This window comes from Henningerozyma blattae, chromosome 5 (genome assembly GCF_000315915.1).
Source record: "Henningerozyma blattae CBS 6284 chromosome 5, complete genome".
NCBI lineage: Eukaryota > Fungi > Ascomycota > Saccharomycetes > Saccharomycetales > Saccharomycetaceae > Henningerozyma > Henningerozyma blattae.
Genome location: NC_020189.1, coordinates 229,183 through 247,181, shown reverse-complemented (window position 1 = coordinate 247,181; position 17,999 = coordinate 229,183). Strand labels below are relative to the sequence as shown.

At 37.4% G+C, this 17,999-nt stretch overlaps 10 protein-coding genes across 10 annotated transcripts; 3 read left to right on the top strand and 7 right to left on the bottom strand.

Moving 5' to 3' along the window:
• Window positions 1–426: 426 nt before the first annotated feature.
• On the bottom strand, window positions 427–3,648 carry TBLA0E01110 (uncharacterized protein; the record flags this gene model as incomplete). Its single annotated transcript, XM_004180642.1, has 1 exon — window positions 427–3,648. The coding sequence occupies one exon, from the start codon at window positions 3,646–3,648 to the stop codon at window positions 427–429; it is 3,222 nt and encodes a 1,073-aa protein (XP_004180690.1).
• A 760-nt stretch (window positions 3,649–4,408) lies between these two features.
• RSO55 (Rso55p) lies at window positions 4,409–4,924 on the bottom strand (the record flags this gene model as incomplete). The annotated part of the gene is made up of 1 exon (XM_004180641.1): window positions 4,409–4,924. The coding sequence occupies one exon, from the start codon at window positions 4,922–4,924 to the stop codon at window positions 4,409–4,411; it is 516 nt and encodes a 171-aa protein (XP_004180689.1).
• A 201-nt stretch (window positions 4,925–5,125) lies between these two features.
• On the top strand, window positions 5,126–5,962 carry PUT7 (Put7p; the record flags this gene model as incomplete). The annotated part of the gene is made up of 1 exon (XM_004180640.1): window positions 5,126–5,962. The coding sequence occupies one exon, from the start codon at window positions 5,126–5,128 to the stop codon at window positions 5,960–5,962; it is 837 nt and encodes a 278-aa protein (XP_004180688.1).
• A 52-nt stretch (window positions 5,963–6,014) lies between these two features.
• Window positions 6,015–6,833, bottom strand: TBLA0E01080 (enoyl-CoA hydratase/isomerase family protein; the record flags this gene model as incomplete). Its single annotated transcript, XM_004180639.1, has 1 exon — window positions 6,015–6,833. One exon carries the CDS (start codon window positions 6,831–6,833, stop codon window positions 6,015–6,017), a length of 819 nt encoding a protein of 272 aa, XP_004180687.1.
• A 288-nt stretch (window positions 6,834–7,121) lies between these two features.
• Window positions 7,122–7,961, bottom strand: TBLA0E01070 (enoyl-CoA hydratase/isomerase family protein; the record flags this gene model as incomplete). Its single annotated transcript, XM_004180638.1, has 1 exon — window positions 7,122–7,961. The coding sequence occupies one exon, from the start codon at window positions 7,959–7,961 to the stop codon at window positions 7,122–7,124; it is 840 nt and encodes a 279-aa protein (XP_004180686.1).
• A 399-nt stretch (window positions 7,962–8,360) lies between these two features.
• On the top strand, window positions 8,361–9,164 carry NNT1 (S-adenosylmethionine-dependent methyltransferase; the record flags this gene model as incomplete). Its single annotated transcript, XM_004180637.1, has 1 exon — window positions 8,361–9,164. One exon carries the CDS (start codon window positions 8,361–8,363, stop codon window positions 9,162–9,164), a length of 804 nt encoding a protein of 267 aa, XP_004180685.1.
• A 491-nt stretch (window positions 9,165–9,655) lies between these two features.
• On the bottom strand, window positions 9,656–11,257 carry CTS1 (chitinase; the record flags this gene model as incomplete). Its single annotated transcript, XM_004180636.1, has 1 exon — window positions 9,656–11,257. One exon carries the CDS (start codon window positions 11,255–11,257, stop codon window positions 9,656–9,658), a length of 1,602 nt encoding a protein of 533 aa, XP_004180684.1.
• Window positions 11,258–13,698: 2,441 nt separating this feature from the next.
• On the top strand, window positions 13,699–15,954 carry LAS17 (actin-binding protein LAS17; the record flags this gene model as incomplete). The annotated part of the gene is made up of 1 exon (XM_004180635.1): window positions 13,699–15,954. One exon carries the CDS (start codon window positions 13,699–13,701, stop codon window positions 15,952–15,954), a length of 2,256 nt encoding a protein of 751 aa, XP_004180683.1.
• Window positions 15,955–16,188: 234 nt separating this feature from the next.
• TBLA0E01030 (uncharacterized protein) lies at window positions 16,189–17,301 on the bottom strand (the record flags this gene model as incomplete). The annotated part of the gene is made up of 1 exon (XM_004180634.1): window positions 16,189–17,301. The coding sequence occupies one exon, from the start codon at window positions 17,299–17,301 to the stop codon at window positions 16,189–16,191; it is 1,113 nt and encodes a 370-aa protein (XP_004180682.1).
• Window positions 17,302–17,598: 297 nt separating this feature from the next.
• On the bottom strand, window positions 17,599–17,996 carry RPS30A (40S ribosomal protein eS30; the record flags this gene model as incomplete). The annotated part of the gene is made up of 2 exons (XM_004180633.1): window positions 17,599–17,787; window positions 17,994–17,996. The coding sequence occupies 2 exons, from the start codon at window positions 17,994–17,996 to the stop codon at window positions 17,599–17,601; spliced, it is 192 nt and encodes a 63-aa protein (XP_004180681.1).
• Between the last annotated feature and the right edge of the window lie 3 nt (window positions 17,997–17,999).

Here is a 17,999-nt window from a genome sequence, read left to right as displayed (position 1 = left end):
ACGCCGTGGATATGTGTTTGATTTGTTCTGGTTTGCGATTTGCAATATTTTTATGTTTTATGTTTTATTCTTATTCTTATTTATTATTTATATCGATCTGATTGAATCAGGTTTTGTAGTTAATCACCGGGTGAGTTATTGAAATAAAAACTGTTGATAAAAGCGACCGAATCGGAAAGGAGTCGGGATGCACGGGCGGCGGGGGCAGAACGCTGGGGCAATGGGCTCGGGAAGAAACCAGGTGGTGTGGTTAGCGGAGGGGAGTGGAGTGGGGCTTGGCGTAGCGCGGAACTGAGAGAAGGGAGAGGAAAGACCGAAGAATGTATAGCAATGCCGGAATCACGCGACCTGAAACAGAGAGAAGTAGCACGAAGAAGTAGCACGGGAAAGTAGCACGAGTAAAGTAGCACGAGGAAAGTGACCAGACTAAGCGACCAGACAACACGACAGCCGAGCAAGCAAAAGCAAACAAACAAGCAAACAAGCAAACAAACAAACGACCAAGCGGCAGTCCTTTGTCTCGAAAACCCTCCAGCACCCGCTATATATACCCCGCCGACACGCCACGCTGCTTGCCACGCCACGCCCAAAGCGGCAGCGGCAGCGCCGAAACAACGGCCAAAGAACGACAAAAGCAACGGCGAATGCAAATACCAAACAAGACAGACACCAAAGCAAAAACCCAAAAGAAACGTGCGAGTCACCACGACTACCTGGAGATAAGGCCCAGATAATGCCACAGATAAGGCGCAGGCGCGCACTCCCACACAGACGGCGCACGCACGCTCGCGTCCGCGTTTCCCCATCCGCCACGCCCCGCCGCAAACGGAAAAACGCGAGATCTACCACGCCCCGCCTTTGTCGTTTGCGGCACTGTTGAGCAAATCCAGTCACCGAGTCGTTGGTCCACGTCGAGATGTTGGTGATCATGTCGGTGACGCTTTCGTGGGGCGCGTAGTGGGCAGCGTGGGGGGCTGCGCCTGTGGGGGTCTGTGCAGGGATTGCCAGTCCGAAGCCAGTCTGCACGGGCTGTCCGGATGACTGTGAGCCGGGCAGAGTCGCTGCCGCCGTGTCTCTGTGTTGCAGTTGCAATTGCAGCTGCATCTGCGCCTGCGCCTGTGCCTGAGCCTGAGCCTGCACCTGCAGATCTTTTGCCAGGCTCTCGGGCTCGAACATCTGCGTGTTGGCGGCAGCCAGTCCCGGCGTGCCCGCTGCAGGCAGTTCGCGGTTCAGCGTGCTCAGGTAGATCTGCAGGTTCTGCTGGGCCTGCTGTTGCTGGAGAAACGCCTGCTGCTGGAAAGTTTCCCAGTCGAAGAATTCCCGTGAGTTGGCGGGTTTTTTCACCACTTGCAAGGGAGCGGTGGCAGACAGGGTCGGGGTTGCTGATTCCGCGGGTGCCACGGCAGGCTGTGTGGAGCGTAGAGGGAGGTCGCCAGTGCCGGTGCTGCTGGGCGTGGAGACAGCGTGAGTCGTGGCAGGGTAGTCTTGGTCGCCGTTTGGCTGTGCTTGTGCTTGTGCTTGTGCCTCGGCCTCGGCCTCGGCCTGTGCCTCGGCCTCCTTCTTGTCTTCCTGGATCAACAGGTGTGAAAGCGACTTGGGGATCGGATTGCCCTCCAGCATGCGGTTGCGCTGTTGGCGGCCTGCATCGGTGTGGTGCTTGCCGTGGCGTTTCTTGGAGATGTATATCAACTCGCTGGAATCAGGCCCACATCTTTCGATCAGATTCCCGACCGTGGCGTTCATCAGTTGGTCAAAGGTGTCACGGAACAGTCTTGCAAACCCAGATCGTTCAGTCATCACATAGAGGCAGATGGAACATGCTCGAAGGTCGTCCAGGTTGCTGAATAGACTGCCGCTGACCAGAGGCCGGGTGTGTTTTGAAGAGTCGCCCAGCTTGCGTCTTCGCTTGTCGTCCTGGTTGCGACTCAGCCACATGCAATAGATAAGCGTGACTCCGGCTATGAAAACGGTGTGGACGGACGGGGTGGAATGTCCGTTTTTACTGCGCTGGTTCAAATTCTTGTATATCTGGCAGATCCGGCCGGCACTGCTTTGGCATTCGCGGAAGAGTTTGCTTTCTGTGTTGAGGACCTCCAAGTAAGGCTCGATGAGCAGGCGCACGCTTTGGTAGTAGTTCAACTTCAAGGCCTCGTTCTCGTACTTGTTCAACTCGTTCTTGATGGATTCTTCGTCCAGTTGCCATTGTTCAAGCTCTTTGTAGTAGCGCTCGACGATCTGCAACTCGTGCTTGGTCCTGCTCTCGTTGCTGCGGTGGATCTTGTTCTGGGGCAACAGTTTCAACTCGGTGACAAACCGACTCTCGATGCGGAACAGCCGGATGTTCTCGTTCAAAAATTTGTACCTGTGGGTATCGGTCATCAGTGCCACATTGACCTCGCGTTCTTGGATCGTGTATTCCTTCCCGACAGCAACGCAGATCATGCGTTCCAACAGATAGACACACCAAAAGACCCGTTTGTGTTCTTCGTCATACCCGCCTCGGTTCAGCCCTAGCACGTCTTTGACTATTGCCATGACATCGACGATGATCTCATACAGGACGATCGAGTCGCGGTCGGTCCGCAACAGATACAGCACGAGCAATGTCAGCAACTCGATCTTTTCCATGTTGCCCAGTTGGTCGCCGCATTTCGTGATGTGTCGTACTGCAGTGGAAAAATAGCGGACTGAGGGATACCCTTCGTGGGTTTCGCTGTTGGCAGCGCTGTTGCCATTGCCTTGCGGGCTGCACAAACAAGAACTAATACAATACACCATCCATACTCGGCCACAGTTGAAATGGAAGCTCTTTTCGGAATACCCGTATATGTCGTCTCGTATATAATTTTCATGGAACGCATATATCTCGGCCTCGTTCAAAAGCGGGTACTTGAACTGGATCTTGTTGAAGAAGATGTCCAGGAACGTCCGTGACAGCCGTTCGTTGAACTCAAACGCCGGGTCGTACATCATGAACTCCTTGAGATTGTACTTGCCAAAGATGCACTTGCTGAAATCGATGCTATCCAGCGAATCGCTCGCCAACATCGGTATGCTATATTTCACATTTTTCCGTCGTGTGTCACTGCCGCTGCCATGAGGCTCGATCGGCGGGATCGCCCCCAGGAATTGGGTGATTTTCTTGTAATTCTCCTTCTTCTTCTTGTACGTGACACCACTCGGGTTCAAATCAATCAGTTTCTCCAAATATTTCAACTTCCGCTCCAATAGCTTGGTGTAATCGTTTTTCTTGTCATCTTCATTTGGTTTCTGTACATGTCCGGGGTTTAATGGGGGCGATTTGCCAATGGGCATTCCACTAGGCATTCCACTAGGCACTCCACTAGGCATAGGCATGCCTCCCCCACTGATATCAATCGTCCCAGATCCCACCGGCGAATTGCTCAGATTCACACTCGGGGCTCGGTAGTTGGTCGGCTGGATACATTTCACAGCAGCTTTCAAACACGCAGTGCAACTCGGCAACTTGTGATCACATTTTTGTTTCCGCCTTCTGCATAGCAGGCACGACCTTGATCTCCCCCTCTTGTCCTGTATCAATTGTGAAGCATTGTTACCTGCTCGTTCCAATTCCAATTGAAACAATTCTAATTTTTTTTCACTAACATCTTTTTTTGGTCGTCCCATCGTGTTAACGTCGAGTGTGGGTTACTTTAATATGGTTTACTTTAATATGGTTTACTTTAATATGGTTTACTTTAATATGGTTTACTTTAATATGGTTCACTTAGATGTGTGTAGAAATTCCGCTCCAAGTCTTTGGTAGATATATATATATATATACCCAACCTCTCACACTCACTGGTTTATTACCCAAGATATTCCTTCTTTCTGACAAGCCCGTAATTGTTCCGGCTTTCGTCACTCCATCCACATCTCTCTCTATATATTTGATCTTCAATAAGGACGGATTAATCCCATTTTTTCTTTTTCTCTGAAAAACTTATCTTCTGGGTAAATGTCATTCCATTTTTTTTTCGTCTCTCGTTTCTTTTCCCATCGCATTCGGAGATACCTCTCTACGCACCCTTCTCAGATCCGTGCTTTGCAAAATCGCCACCCGTTGTCCAACCCTTCTACGGCATTCACTGCGCCTTGCTATGCAGGGCCAATGAATAACGAGATATTCCCAATCCGGAAACAATCTCCGGTTGCAAAGTCGCAACCGGGCATTGTCTATTTCGGGAACACCCCGTTTTACGTCCGTCCGTTTTACGTCCGTCCGTTTTACGTATCCGCTTCCGCATCCGCATCCGCATTTGCTTCCACTTCGCAGATCCCATCGAATCTCAATTGCATCTATATATAAAAATGCGGGGTCAATTCAGCCTCCCCCCCCCCCCCTTCCAGTATATATACGTTCCGCTACATATAAAAATGCTACACATCATCGTGTAGTTTTTGCCTTGCCGGTAGCATTCATCATCGTTTCAATCAACTTCTCCTCCTGTTCCAATTCCCGCTGTCTTTCCAACTCTCGATTCATCTTTGCTTGTTCATGTTTTTGACGACTCTTTTTCGCTTTACTCCTCTTGCTTTGTTGTTCCCATTCAACCAACGCATCTTGACGTCTTGTATCACCTTTCAATTCAGCCAATTTCAAAGCCAATTTCTCTCGGGCAATATCTCGATTACGTGCTCTGGAACGTGTTTCTTGACAGGTTATAATAACTCCACTAGGTAAATGTTTCAATTGCACTTTACTATTGGTCTTGTTGATTTTTTGACCTCCAGGGCCACGACCTCCATGTAAAAAAGTTTCTTCGATATCGTTTTCATCATCTGCACCCAATTTAGGTCGAGGTGGGAACTTGTTTTTTTTAATCAATACCTTGCCATTCTGTATGTTGAAGTTCCTACAGAGTGGCTTAGTTATTCGCACCACATTTAAATGACAAAACATATTTAGTTGTACTCGGTTGATTTTGATTGGTACAATTTTATATTAATAAATTAAACTTTATTGTAATTTTTCACCCTTTATCCCTTGCCCTTCGCCCTTGCCCTTCGCCTTTTTGCTCTTGGCCTCGCAATTTGTTGTTGAAAAAAGAAATATCCAATCATTGTTTCACATTCCTATTCGCAACAACACAAACGCCTCGTCATGTGGAAATTATCTCGACATCCAATCTTCAATAACCCCTTCCGTTTGGTAAGATCCAAATATATCCATCCATTACGTCTGTCACTTCCTTCACCTTTCACTTTCCCTAATTATCTTTCTACCAATGCAAATTCCACAGATGATGAAACTTCCGTAGAATTAATTGAAAAATTACCTATTGAAGTCTCCATGACAGGTCAAAACTTAAGACACACCACTGCTCAAAATCAACTCGATACTGCTAAATTCTATGATCTGTTAATTAAAGAAGGTGGCTTCACCCCTCGACAATCCCTATTAATCTTGCACCTCATAATGCAAATCTTGAACGAAAATTTCTATAACCATTACAATATCAAATTCTTGAGAAATATGGAATTGGAAAATGAAGAACATTTGTTCCATACTGCTGAAAATGAATTGAAATCCGCCGTACAAATATCAAGAGATACTCTTTTAAATGAACAACATTTACAATTGATTAAATTGATTCGTGATTTGGATTCATTACAAGATGAAATTAATGAAATGGTAATCAATTTATTACAAAATGAATCAAAAGTGGCCTTCCATAATCAAAAATCAGAAAACACTCTATTACAACAAAGAATCAAATTGGATCTATCCGATTGTAATAACAAGATCGGAACAGAAATTATGGGGAATTTAAGATCAGATATAGAAAATTTTAGATGGCAAACAACGCGAAGTGGCTTGATTGCTGTCTTGGCATTGGTTTTCTCCATAATGGCAGGGGTTAATATTTCCAAGCAAAGAGAGGCGCCGGGCAACCCCACAAGCAGCCCCCCCTCCCCACTGATAAGCAAAATGATTTAGATTTTATACCTGTATAAAATTTACATTACTTCCCTATATAGTTCTCACAAATTCACATCTTATTTGTTCTCTTTTTAGATTTCAATTCAACAAACCTTCTTGGTGGTTCTCCATCAACCCAATATTTCATAGCTTCATTCACTTCATTAGAATTCGCACTACTTAAAAGTTGTGCCGTAGTGTTTTGAATCAAATTTTTCATATTTGTTAAACTTGGTAAATATAATTTCTCAATTTTGTCTTTCAAATATTTAAGAACACACATATTAAACTCATTAACATCTTGTAAATTATAATTCTTGTTAATTATCTTTCCTTTCAAATCATCAAATGTAATTGGTTCACTAAACATTAATTTTTCAAAAGCTAAATTATTACCCAATTTTAATGGTAATGTTATACAAGTCCCACCTTCAGTGACAAGTCCTAAATTAGCAAAGGGACATAATAGAAACACTTTATCATTCATTGAATAAACAATATCACACAACGCTACCAATGCAGCAGAAAATCCAATTGCAGGCCCATTTAAACAACAGACAAGAATCTTGGAATGTTTGGCAAACTTATCTGTAACAAATGTATTTCGAGATAAAAAATTATCCAACCATAATAACAATGGTGGCTCATTTAATTCATTAGCCTTGGAGATACTACCAAAATCTGCTCCACTAGAAAAATATCTTCCAGTACTTTGTAATACTGTAAAATAAATTTCAGGGGTTTTTTCTGCTTTTTCTAATAACGTGGCCAAATATATATAATCAATTCCACCTAATGCATTTAAACTTCGAGGACAATTCAATTTGATAATGAATAAGGGACCATCAATAGAATATTGGATTTTATTTGAATTCAATTCTTTCATCATTATACGTATTCTGTTTGCTTTTTGCTTTTATTTTTAGTTAATTGTTAAATAATGGTTTATACCTTTTTTAGAATCCCCTATATATATATATGTGTATGTACGAGAATTTTTTTTACTCGGAGTTCTCTTTGATTTTATATGCGGGGTAATTATTAATTCTCTTCGGAGTTAAATTTGAATTCCCAGAGTATTGTTACAATATCAATATAAAAAATATAGTAGTAAATATATATATATATATATAAAATTTACAACAAAAAAAAAAAAAAAAAAAAAAAAAAGACTCCCTCACAATTTGTGTATTCTTTGTTTTGATATAATTTGTTCAAACCTTCTTTGAGGTTCACCAGCTACCCATTGTGGCAATGATCTATTAACACCATTAGCATTAGCTCTTGATAGTTTATCTTGTAATCCAGTTTGAGATTGAATCAATTGTTTCATTCCTAAACAACTTGGTAAATATAATGAAGCTGTTCTTTTCTTTAAATCTTTTAAAACTTGTTCATTAAATTTAATTGGATCATCCATATTATAATTCTTGGTAATTATATTATTTTTCAAAAGATCATATTTAATTGGTTCACTAAATATTAGTCTTTCCAAACTAATATTATTCCCAAGTTTTGCAGGTAATGAAACACTAGTACAGCCTTCTGTCAATAACCCCAAGTTAGAAAAGGGATATAAAAGGAAAACTTTTTCATTTATGGAATAAACAATATCGCAAAGTGCTACTAATGCTGCTGATAACCCAACTGCAGGACCATTTAAACAACAGATTAACACTTTTTTATGTTGATAAAATTGATCACAAGTATATAAATCTCTTGAAAGGTATTCTGAAACCCATGTTTTTAAAGCATCTTTGGATTTATATTGTAAAGATGTGATAGATGAAAAATCACCTCCACTGGAAAAATACCTTCCCGTTCCTTGAAGAACAGTGAAATATATTTGATCATTAGAATTCGCTTCATCTAATAAAGAACCAAGATACACGAAATCATCTCCAGTTAAGGCATTCAATTTCGATGGATTATTTAGTGTGATAATAAAGAACACCCCTTCTATTCTCTTTGTAATTCTCAAACAACTCTCTTCAAAACCTTCTTGAGTCGAGGCCATTTTTTTTTGGATTGTAAAGGTGTTTGTTGTTGTTGTTGTTGTTTTTATTTTTAAAAAAAGTTATTCTACTGTATCACCATCATTTATAAGTTATCCTTTTTATACTTTTTTTTCTTTCTCCATGATTATAGCAAGGCAAGATGAACCCTTTTTACCCCGAGAATTGTTAGTGAATCCGATCTTCCATTCTTTCATAACCGCTCATCATCGGGGTTAGTAACAAATAATTCCCGAGTTGTAATTTTCACGAATTTCCAAAATTCGATGAGCTTTCCATAACAGTGAAAAATATTGAAAGATTTAGAAATTTTAAAAACAAAAAAAAAAAAAAAAAAAAAAAAAAGGCAATAGCAAATAAAAAGAACTGAAAATAATCATAAAATTAAAACTCACACAATAATGTCTGATGTTGAATCTCTGACTGGAGGCGGACTTTTTGATGAACCTGAAAATTTCCTACCAGAAAAACCAAAAGCCCATTTTGCTAATTATAAAAGAGAAGTCATACCAAAGGAATCCACTTCCAAAAGAGAAGATATAAATTTACGTTTAATTGGTAACTCTCCTTTATGGGGCCATTTATTATGGAATGCTGGTATATATTCTGCAAAACATCTAGATAAATACCCAGAATTATGCAAAGATAAAACTGTACTGGAATTAGGAGCCGCCAGTGCTTTACCTTCTCTAGTTTGTTCATTAATTGGTGCCAAGAAAGTAGTATGTACTGATTATCCAGATATCGATTTAGTTCAGAATATTCAATATAATGTTGACCATGAATGTTATAATGGTGAACTTCTTTCTACTGATGAAACTGAAAAGACATTACAAGAACAAAAGAGAAATATTGTAGTTGAAGGTTATATTTGGGGTAATGATTATACTCCAATTACTAAACATGTTGATGGTAAATTTTCTTTGATTATATTGAGTGATTTAGTATTCAATCATACCGAACATCATAAATTATTACAAACTACAAAAGATCTATTAGCTAAAGATGGTAAAGCTTTAGTTGTATTTTCACCACATAGGCCTTGGTTATTGGATGCAGATTTGGGGTTCTTCGAAACTGCTAAAGAATATGATTTAGTACCACAACAAATTGAAATGGTTAATTGGAAACCAATGTTTGAAGAAGATCCTGGTGAAGCTGAAATCAGATCCCGTGTTTATGCATATTATTTAACTCATAAATAGTTATTCACAATTTTTTCATCTATATTTAATTTATAAAAATATTTTTTTTTGTATATTAATTATGTAATATAACAACTAAACGTTTAAACTCGGTAATTTAATTATAAAAATTTCTTTAAATTGGATAAAAGTCATCAATATATTTTTATAGATTATAAAAATAATATATATATATATATATATATATAATAATAATAATAAATAAAGCAATAAATGAATTTAAATTAGTATACAATGAAGTATATTAGTTTAATGTTAGAAAATAAAAAAGAGATGATATGAAACTAATAATGATAATGATAGCTAATGAGTGATAGCTTTTAAATTGAATTAAAGATTAAGAATAGTAGTTAGAGTAAAAAAAAAAGATTAACTTAATGAAATGTTTATATTGTTACAGCCAATGAGATATGGTAAAAAGTATTAATGAATGGACGAAAATATGCAATATTTTTCAAAGTTGTTTATAAGTATGCAATTACGAGTAGTGCTTAAAAGAAGTTATCTCTTAAACTGATAAAGTTACAACCTGTTGTGACAGTATCGTCTTGATCAAATGCATAACATGTAGTGCCAGCGGCACATTCCATTATTACCCATTCACCGTAATTACAAATGGCAAAGCTACCATCAGAAGAACATGCAATTGAACCATCAATACATGGTAATTCTTTACCATCAAATTGGCCTGCAGCATATCTAGCATTCATTTCTTGAGCAATAATATGGGCAACAGAACCTGGTTGTGTAGCACTTGGAGATGGGACTATGGTAGTAGTGGTACGTTCGGTTGGAACAGCAGTATTAGAAGCTTGAGTAGTAATAACTGGGGCTGATGTCACTTGAGAAGAGCCATCTAAAGTAGTTGTTTGATGTGGAGTGTTCGTTTGAGAAGCAGAAGTTGATGGATTAGCAGTAACAGTGGAAGTGGTTGTAGTCATTGGAGTAACTGTAGTAGTTTCAACTAAAACTGGAGCAGAAGTTGTAGCAGAGGATATAGTGGTAGAAGAAGTGGCAGTGCTGGATTCAATTGGAGAAGAAGTTATTACAATAGATTCCGCTGGAGAAGAAGTAGTAGCAGTAGATTGAACTTCAGTTGAAGTAGAAGGAGCAGCAGATGAAACAGTAGAAGAAACTAATGATCCAGAATTTGCATTATCATTTAAGATATTTTTCATTTCTTCCACGTAAGAAATACCATCAATTTTATTACTAAAAGCTTGAGAAGCATCCCATAAACTAATACCACCAAAATTTGAGGAGGTGGAAATACTTTCAACAACAGAAGCTAAACTAGACATATCAGAAACGTAACCGGAACCAGCTGCAGTTGCTGAACCTGGTAAACCTAAGTACAATTTAATATTTGGGTTTGGTGAAATATTAGCAGCAAAATCAGCCCAAGTATCCCAGTTAAATTGTTTATCAACATTACAATAATTGTTGTAGAATTGAATGAAAGCAAAATCAACATCAGAATTGGCTAACAAATCACCAACAGAGACATCAGGATATGGACATTGTGGAGCAGCAGAAATGTAGTAACGTTTAGAACCTTCTTCAAATAATGTTCTTAATTTAGAAACTAAAGCTGCGTAACCAATACCATTGTTATTTTCAATATCAAAATCGAACCCATCAACAATAGCATCATCAAATGGACGTTCAACAGAGGAATCATTACCTTCACCAAAAGTATTCCACAAAGTGGTAGCAAATTCTTCTGCTTGCGCATCACCAGAAAACCCATATGCACCAGAAGCACCACCCATGGATAATAAAACTTTCTTACCTAGGGATTGACATGTCTTAATATCTTGTGCAATTTCAGGACAATGCAACAAACCATCAGAAAAAGTATTTGTACAAGCATTTGCGAAATTTAAACCAAGGGAAGGGAATTCATAAATAAAAGATAAAAGGAATATATCAGCATCATTAGATAAACAGTAAGTTGCTAGGGATTCTTGATCACCGGCGGAGTTCTGACCCCAGTAAACAGCAACATTTTTATTAGAATCAGCATCGAAAGCAAAAACTAACGAGATTAAAAATGTAAATAAAAGAGCGAATGAGGAAATAGTTGAGTACATTTTTATTGGATGAAATAATAATCAATATTAATTAAAAGAGTGAATAATATATGTATTAGTTGGTTAAATTTTAAAGTAAATTAAAGTGAATGGAAGGATAGTATAATACTATGTTTAATTGAAAAGAGTGGAAGTGAGTGTAAGTTTTTTTTTTAAAAGAAAAATGAAGGAACGTATAATTAAGTATAATAACTCAATGTAGGTTTGCTTATTGAAATCAGTTGATTATTATTGAAGTTGATATGTCTTAGTTAATTTTTTGCTCTTTTTCAAAAAATTTATTTAAAAGAATGAGGTTGAAACAAAAAAAATAAATATTTCTATAAAGCGCTCATTTTTATATCTTTAAATTTTTAATTGTTTCAGGTTGAAATCCTGATCAATTGATCTGTTTTCTTGCTTTATCTGGAAAGCAAGCAACGTGAAAAAAAACAAACAAACAATAAAACTACTACTATACAAATGAGCTACGTAAATATCATCTATTTTAAAACAAACACAACAGATTCACAGGATTTTCACCCTGGTTTATTATTATTTTTGAATCTGAAAATAGTTTTTTTCTATAGAATACCATAATAGAATTTGATGTAAAAAAAAATAATTACATGTAAGTGTTCAATGAACCAGTTAACATGAACAATCTTCATAAATTTTGGCTCAAATGAACTCCTGTTCCAAGAATACACTTACCAAGCAAATGCTGGTCCATACCCCGGAATAAGATAAACTATAAATATCAGTAACCCAGGAGTTTGGCTTAGTTACTGTCATCGAGATTTTTTGCTGGCATTTGAAAACATGGCTGGCTTCGGCATTTTTCCGAATGTCTAAAAATTAGCGCAGCGAGAACGCACCAAATTAGGAAACGTCAACAAATGAAATTCTTGGTAAAAAATAAAGTAATAAGCCAAGACATGAGGAAAAAGATAAGCGATAAACATACTAAGCTCAGAAATTTTAGACATTTGGGCTTCCGAGGTTATATTGCCAGTGTACACATAACGTGACCTGTAGAAAGATATCTACAGTGTAAGAAAAATAGCTAACAGAGATCTGTGCCTTATAATGTGCCAGATACTATATGAAACACCAACTTTGGTTTAGCTCAGTAAATATTAGCCAGAATACAATCCTCGGTAGTTAGGCCAATATACGGTCATAACCGAGCTTCTTGTTCGAGAACGCTTGTAGTAGAACTCTTAGGATATGACCTTTGAGTAAAACGTTACAAATTAAAGCATGCTACTAACTTGCACAATAACCAATTTCTTCTTAAATGTTGCTACAAAATTTCCACCTTACAAACCAAGGCCTGTATATTTAGATGCAATTTTTCTTCTAGCTCAATTAAGTTGATGCTTTGATTTAACTTTTTTAAAAATTACAATGATTTTGCTTTAAGTTACATGAAGTATAAGACCTTTATATAATTTTTGTTCTTCAGTTCTTTGCTAGTTTATAGCAGCTCTATATCAATAAATTTAGTGTTTGTTTAAGCCTCATATGCCACTTTTCAAAACCTCATATGCCCTTCTTGTCCAAACCTCACAGGCCGGCCTTGTTTAAACCTCACAGGTTGACTATATCTAAACCTCACATACTGCTCTTTCTCAATTTTTACAAACCACCCCTGTGTAATTTCACAAGTTTCCTCTGTGCAAATTATAGGAAGTTCCTCTGTGCAAATTATAGGAAGTTCCTCTGTGCAAATTATAGGAAGTTCCTCTGTGCAAATTATAGGAAGTTCCTCTGTGCAAATTCCACAGGCTGCCTCTGCGTAAACCTCAAATTGCTCTCGCTGAAACCACACAATTAGCCATTGTCCGAACCTCACAAAATAGGCTCTTGGTATAACTCAGGATATATTTACTTCAAGATGTGCCTGCTAATACCGCTATTATATACATTACCTATTTATCCTGTCGTTATAGATATTTCTGAATAATACAGTCTCTAGGATCTAAACTCCCACAACATATATTAATTTTTTAAAAGTTGGTCTTCAATCTTGACCTTGTCAACCCAGTTATATTAACTTGCTCGGCTCGGATTGATTGAAAGGGGTGAAATTAGAAAAAGGAAACGGAAAAAACAGAATTTCAATTGCGAATATGAATTGCATGTGGTTAAATCAAATCTAGAACCATTTACCAACAATAATTCATTGAATAATAATTTAAGCTGAATTATAATACTAAATAACTGAATACATTTAGTAATAATTAGTTTTTATGGACAAGAGTAAGAAAGTTTGCTAAAAATAGGTATCAATTGTAAAGTGTTATTGAAGTGAAAACGAGAAGATTTCCGATATCCTTCTCAACAGATAAGATTTTTAGACACCATCACTGAACACAAACCAAGCCTGTGCGTAATACACTCAACTTTGATAAACCTTAAATAAAACACATAATTAATTATTGCTATTATTATTATATATGGGTTTACTAAATACAAACGACAAGGAAGTCATCAAAAGGTCATTACCTAAATCATCGAATAAAATCATCGATGTTGCTGTCGCAAGACTGTATATTGCATACCCAAATCCAAATGAATGGACTTATACTGGACTCTCCGGTGCAGTAGCACTGGTAGATGATTTAGTTGGTAATACATATTTTTTGAAACTGGTAGACATTCATAGCAATGGAGGAGTTGTGTGGGATCAAGAATTATATGTGAATTTTGAATATAATCAGGATAGAACTTTTTTCCATACTTTTGAACTTGAAGAATGTTATGCGGGTCTTTTATTTGAAGACATAAGCGAAGCCTCACACTTCTTAAAAAGAGTTCAAAAAAGAGAGAAATATGGCTCGAAAAAGACTATTAGCAATAAAAATGCAATCGCTTTAACAAATAAATTAAAGGCTGAAAATGCAAATAAAGTTGTACAAGGCCCTCGTGGGGAGTCTATGATCGATAATCAAAGAAGGCGATATGACTATAGTGCTGGTCCAACAGCTCCAATAACAAAAAACAAAGCCCCTCCCCCACCCCCACCGGGAGCTCTATCCAATGTTCCTGGTGGATTTGCCAATAATTCTTCAGAAGTTACCTCTAGTGATGAAGAGGAGACTAGTAAAAGTAATAGCCCGTCATCAAAACCTTTACGCCAACTCCCACCTTTGGATCCTAAATTCATGAATAACAACAGTGGAGCACCACCAGCACCTCCAGCACCTCCAACATCTCAAGGGTCTCCGGCAGTAACACCAACATCTCATGCACTACCACCAATCCAAGACCGCCCACCTGTAGTACATCCAACTGTAGCACGGGAATCATCAACTGCCTCCACTACACCTACTACACCTCTTCGTAGCTCGTTACCACCGACCCCTGGACAACAAGGTAATAATAAGAACGCATTACCCTTCCCAATTCCAGCTGGTGCTCAAGCTATTGCACCCCCACTGCCTGCTGGCCATCGCCCTACTCCAAAGCCACCTTCTCAACCTGGATATACTAATAATAATAATAATAATAATAATAATGATAACCGCAATAGTTACAATAACCGCAATAGCTATGATAATCGGAACAATTATGATAACCGTAATGATTACGATAACCATAACGACTATAACAACCGAAACAGCCACGATAATCGTAATGATAATTATAACAATAACAGTTATAATAGGCCAACTCCATCATTACCAGCTAGAAATAACAATGGCCCTCCTCCTCCTTCAAGAAATAACAATGCACCACTACCACCTGCTAGAAACAATGGACCTCCACCTCCCGCTAGAAATAATGGACCACCACCTCCTGCTCCGAGAAGAGGGCCTGCTCCACCCCCACCTCCAAAGAGGCATACTTCATCTTCACAACAAGATCAAATGGGTGGTTATGGTAATAATTCAAATAGACAGGGCTCACAAGGTCCTCAGAGAAGGGGTCCAGCCCCACCACCTCCACCTAGAAGTTCAAGACTTAATCAAAACTCATACCAAGAAATACCACCACCACAGCATAATTCATATCAGCCACTGCCACCTCCTCAACGTGAGGAACGTAATTCGACGCCTACTCCTCCTCCGACTACTTTTGGTCAAAGACCTTCTAATAATTATTATGCAGATAACAATTCCTCGATACCTCCCCCTCCTCCTACTTCGTTTGGTCAACGTCCCGAATCGAATGGGCCACCACCAATGCCATCCAGAAATTATGATCAGAGACAACAACCAGCACCACCAATGCCATCTAGGAATAACGATCAACACACGAATGGTTACGGATCTAATCCTCCTCCCCCAGCTCCTCCAATGGCGTCAAGACCAAATGATCTGCAAATGAATAACAATGGATCTGTGCCCCCACCTCCGCCTCCGGCGTTCTTACAACAGCCACAATCCAATGGTGGAGGCCCACCTCCGCCTCCTCCACCACCTCCTTCTATGTCTAGTGGTGATTCTGCGCCATCATTACCACCTAGCTCGGGGGATACCGGTAGAGATGCATTATTAGCATCAATCAGAAGTTCAGGTATAGGCAATTTACGTAAAGTTGACAAGAGTCAATTGGATAAGCCATCTGCATTACTACGTGAAGCTAAGGGTGAGCCATCACCAGCAAGTTCTCACACTACTGGAGGTGGTATGGCACCACCAGGTAGTGCTCCCGGCGGCTCATTAGCTGATGCATTGGCTGCTGCATTGAATAAAAGAAAAATAAGGTAGGAAATGACGATGATTATGATAACGGAGATGATTGGTAGTACTATGATAAAGTTGTATAACAGAGTAAAATTCATTCAAATAAGAGCAAGTCGCAATGTGCATTCTATCTTTATTTCTGCGTGTTAACTCTTTTTGCGTATTTATTATATATTTATAGGTAGATATGTATGTATATTTCTGTAACTATAAAACAATAAATTTTAATTTACAAACTCAATTAAAAACGAGGATCTATTAGTTTTTTTCAAAGTACTTGATTTCCCAAACATTAAGCCATTTATTTCTTTTTTCATCATTAGAATTTAAATTCTTAATTGCCTTGACCATTTTCTTTAAGTATTCATTTAGTTTTTCAATTTCCTCATTGAAATCTGTTTGGACGTCAATAAAAGTATCAGATGATAATATATCCGAAACTAAGATGTCTACCGATTCACTAATATTATCATGCAAAGCATTCAAAGAATCCAATATTTCACCTTGATTACTCGATGATTTAAATTTGGATGACTTTGTATTATTTTCCTTAATTGACTTGATAAATGATGAGAACAATAATTTAATCAATTTAATATTTTTCTGCCAATCTTTAACAAATGGGACCACAACTTTTAGGATTTCTTCATTATCATTAGAATCATCAATAGGGTTTAACTTGCTATCATCTTTATCTTCTTCATCAGAGGAATATTCATCTACAAGGAAATCTTCATTACCTAATGAAGGTTCCACTAACCAGTCATCAATTTCTTCCAATACGTCATTAAGTAATGTAGAGTTTTTCGTTATTAATTTTGATAGAACACCAGTGGGGCCAATTTCAGATAATTCTAATAAAGAATCACAAGAATTCCAAATTAAACCGATTGGAATTAATCTCTCTTCATTACGTTCTTCTTTTGCTTCGTTATCAATCGAGTCATCTGATAATAATTCAATTTCAATACATAATTTTGAAATATTCTCCATTAAATTAATAATTAATTTGTTTAAATCATTTAAAAAATATGATGGATAAACAGATGGGTTTTTATAAAATAATGGTAAAAGTGATAATAAGAAAAATATATGGTTTGAAAAGTTTTGTAATTCCTTATAGAAAATGGTATAATTCTTTTCCACAAATTTACCTGGATTTAATAATATACCTATTTTGGTAGCGATTGATCTGATTAGCTTGGTAAGTTTGGCTAACTCAAGGTTTTCATCTGAATTTTGTAATTTTGTTTTACTATTTATTGCTAGTAATGATTCATTTGTAGTGTATTTCTTTACAAATTCAACTTTCAAATTTGTAGTTAATTCTAAGATATTTTCCTTTGAGAAATCTTGTTCAACTTCTGACATGTTTCTTGCTCTAAATATTACTGGCTCTTATTTTGTTGAATTTCATCCATGTTTACAGTATTTTATAAAATTTTCAAGATGCTTATATAAATAACCGATGAGGTCAAAATGATATATACTTCTTAACAAAGTCAATACAGAAAAAGATACTTTTTTCTTCTTTGAGATCAGCCATTAGCAAATAATTGTATTGTAGGTTTTTTAAATGTTGTTTTAAGGAAATGATCAAAATTATATAAATGAAATATAGATAAAATATAAATATTAAGTATAGTTAAAATTTATAAATTAAGAGACTTAACCTTGGTTTGGAGATGGGTTCATCTTTCTCTTACCGTTAGTCAAGGTGACATTAACGAATCTTCTGTTGTACAACATTCTCTTGTAAGCTCTACCCTTTGGGTTTTTTGGCTTTTCAGTTTTTTCAACCTTTGGAGTTTGAGACTTAACTTTACCAGCACGAGCTAGAGAACCGTGAACTTTAGCCTATTAAAAAGTACATGTTAAAATCTTGAATAATCAAGATTATATTACACAATTGTTAGTAAAATCATTCAACATAATCAATTTTTCAATACATTTCAGCGCAGGATCATCCAAAGTAAATTAGTTTTATATGGTAAAACAAATTGACAGGTAAAAAGTAATGATCCTTCCTTGAAATAATCACCAATTAGAGGGCATTAACATACCATTTT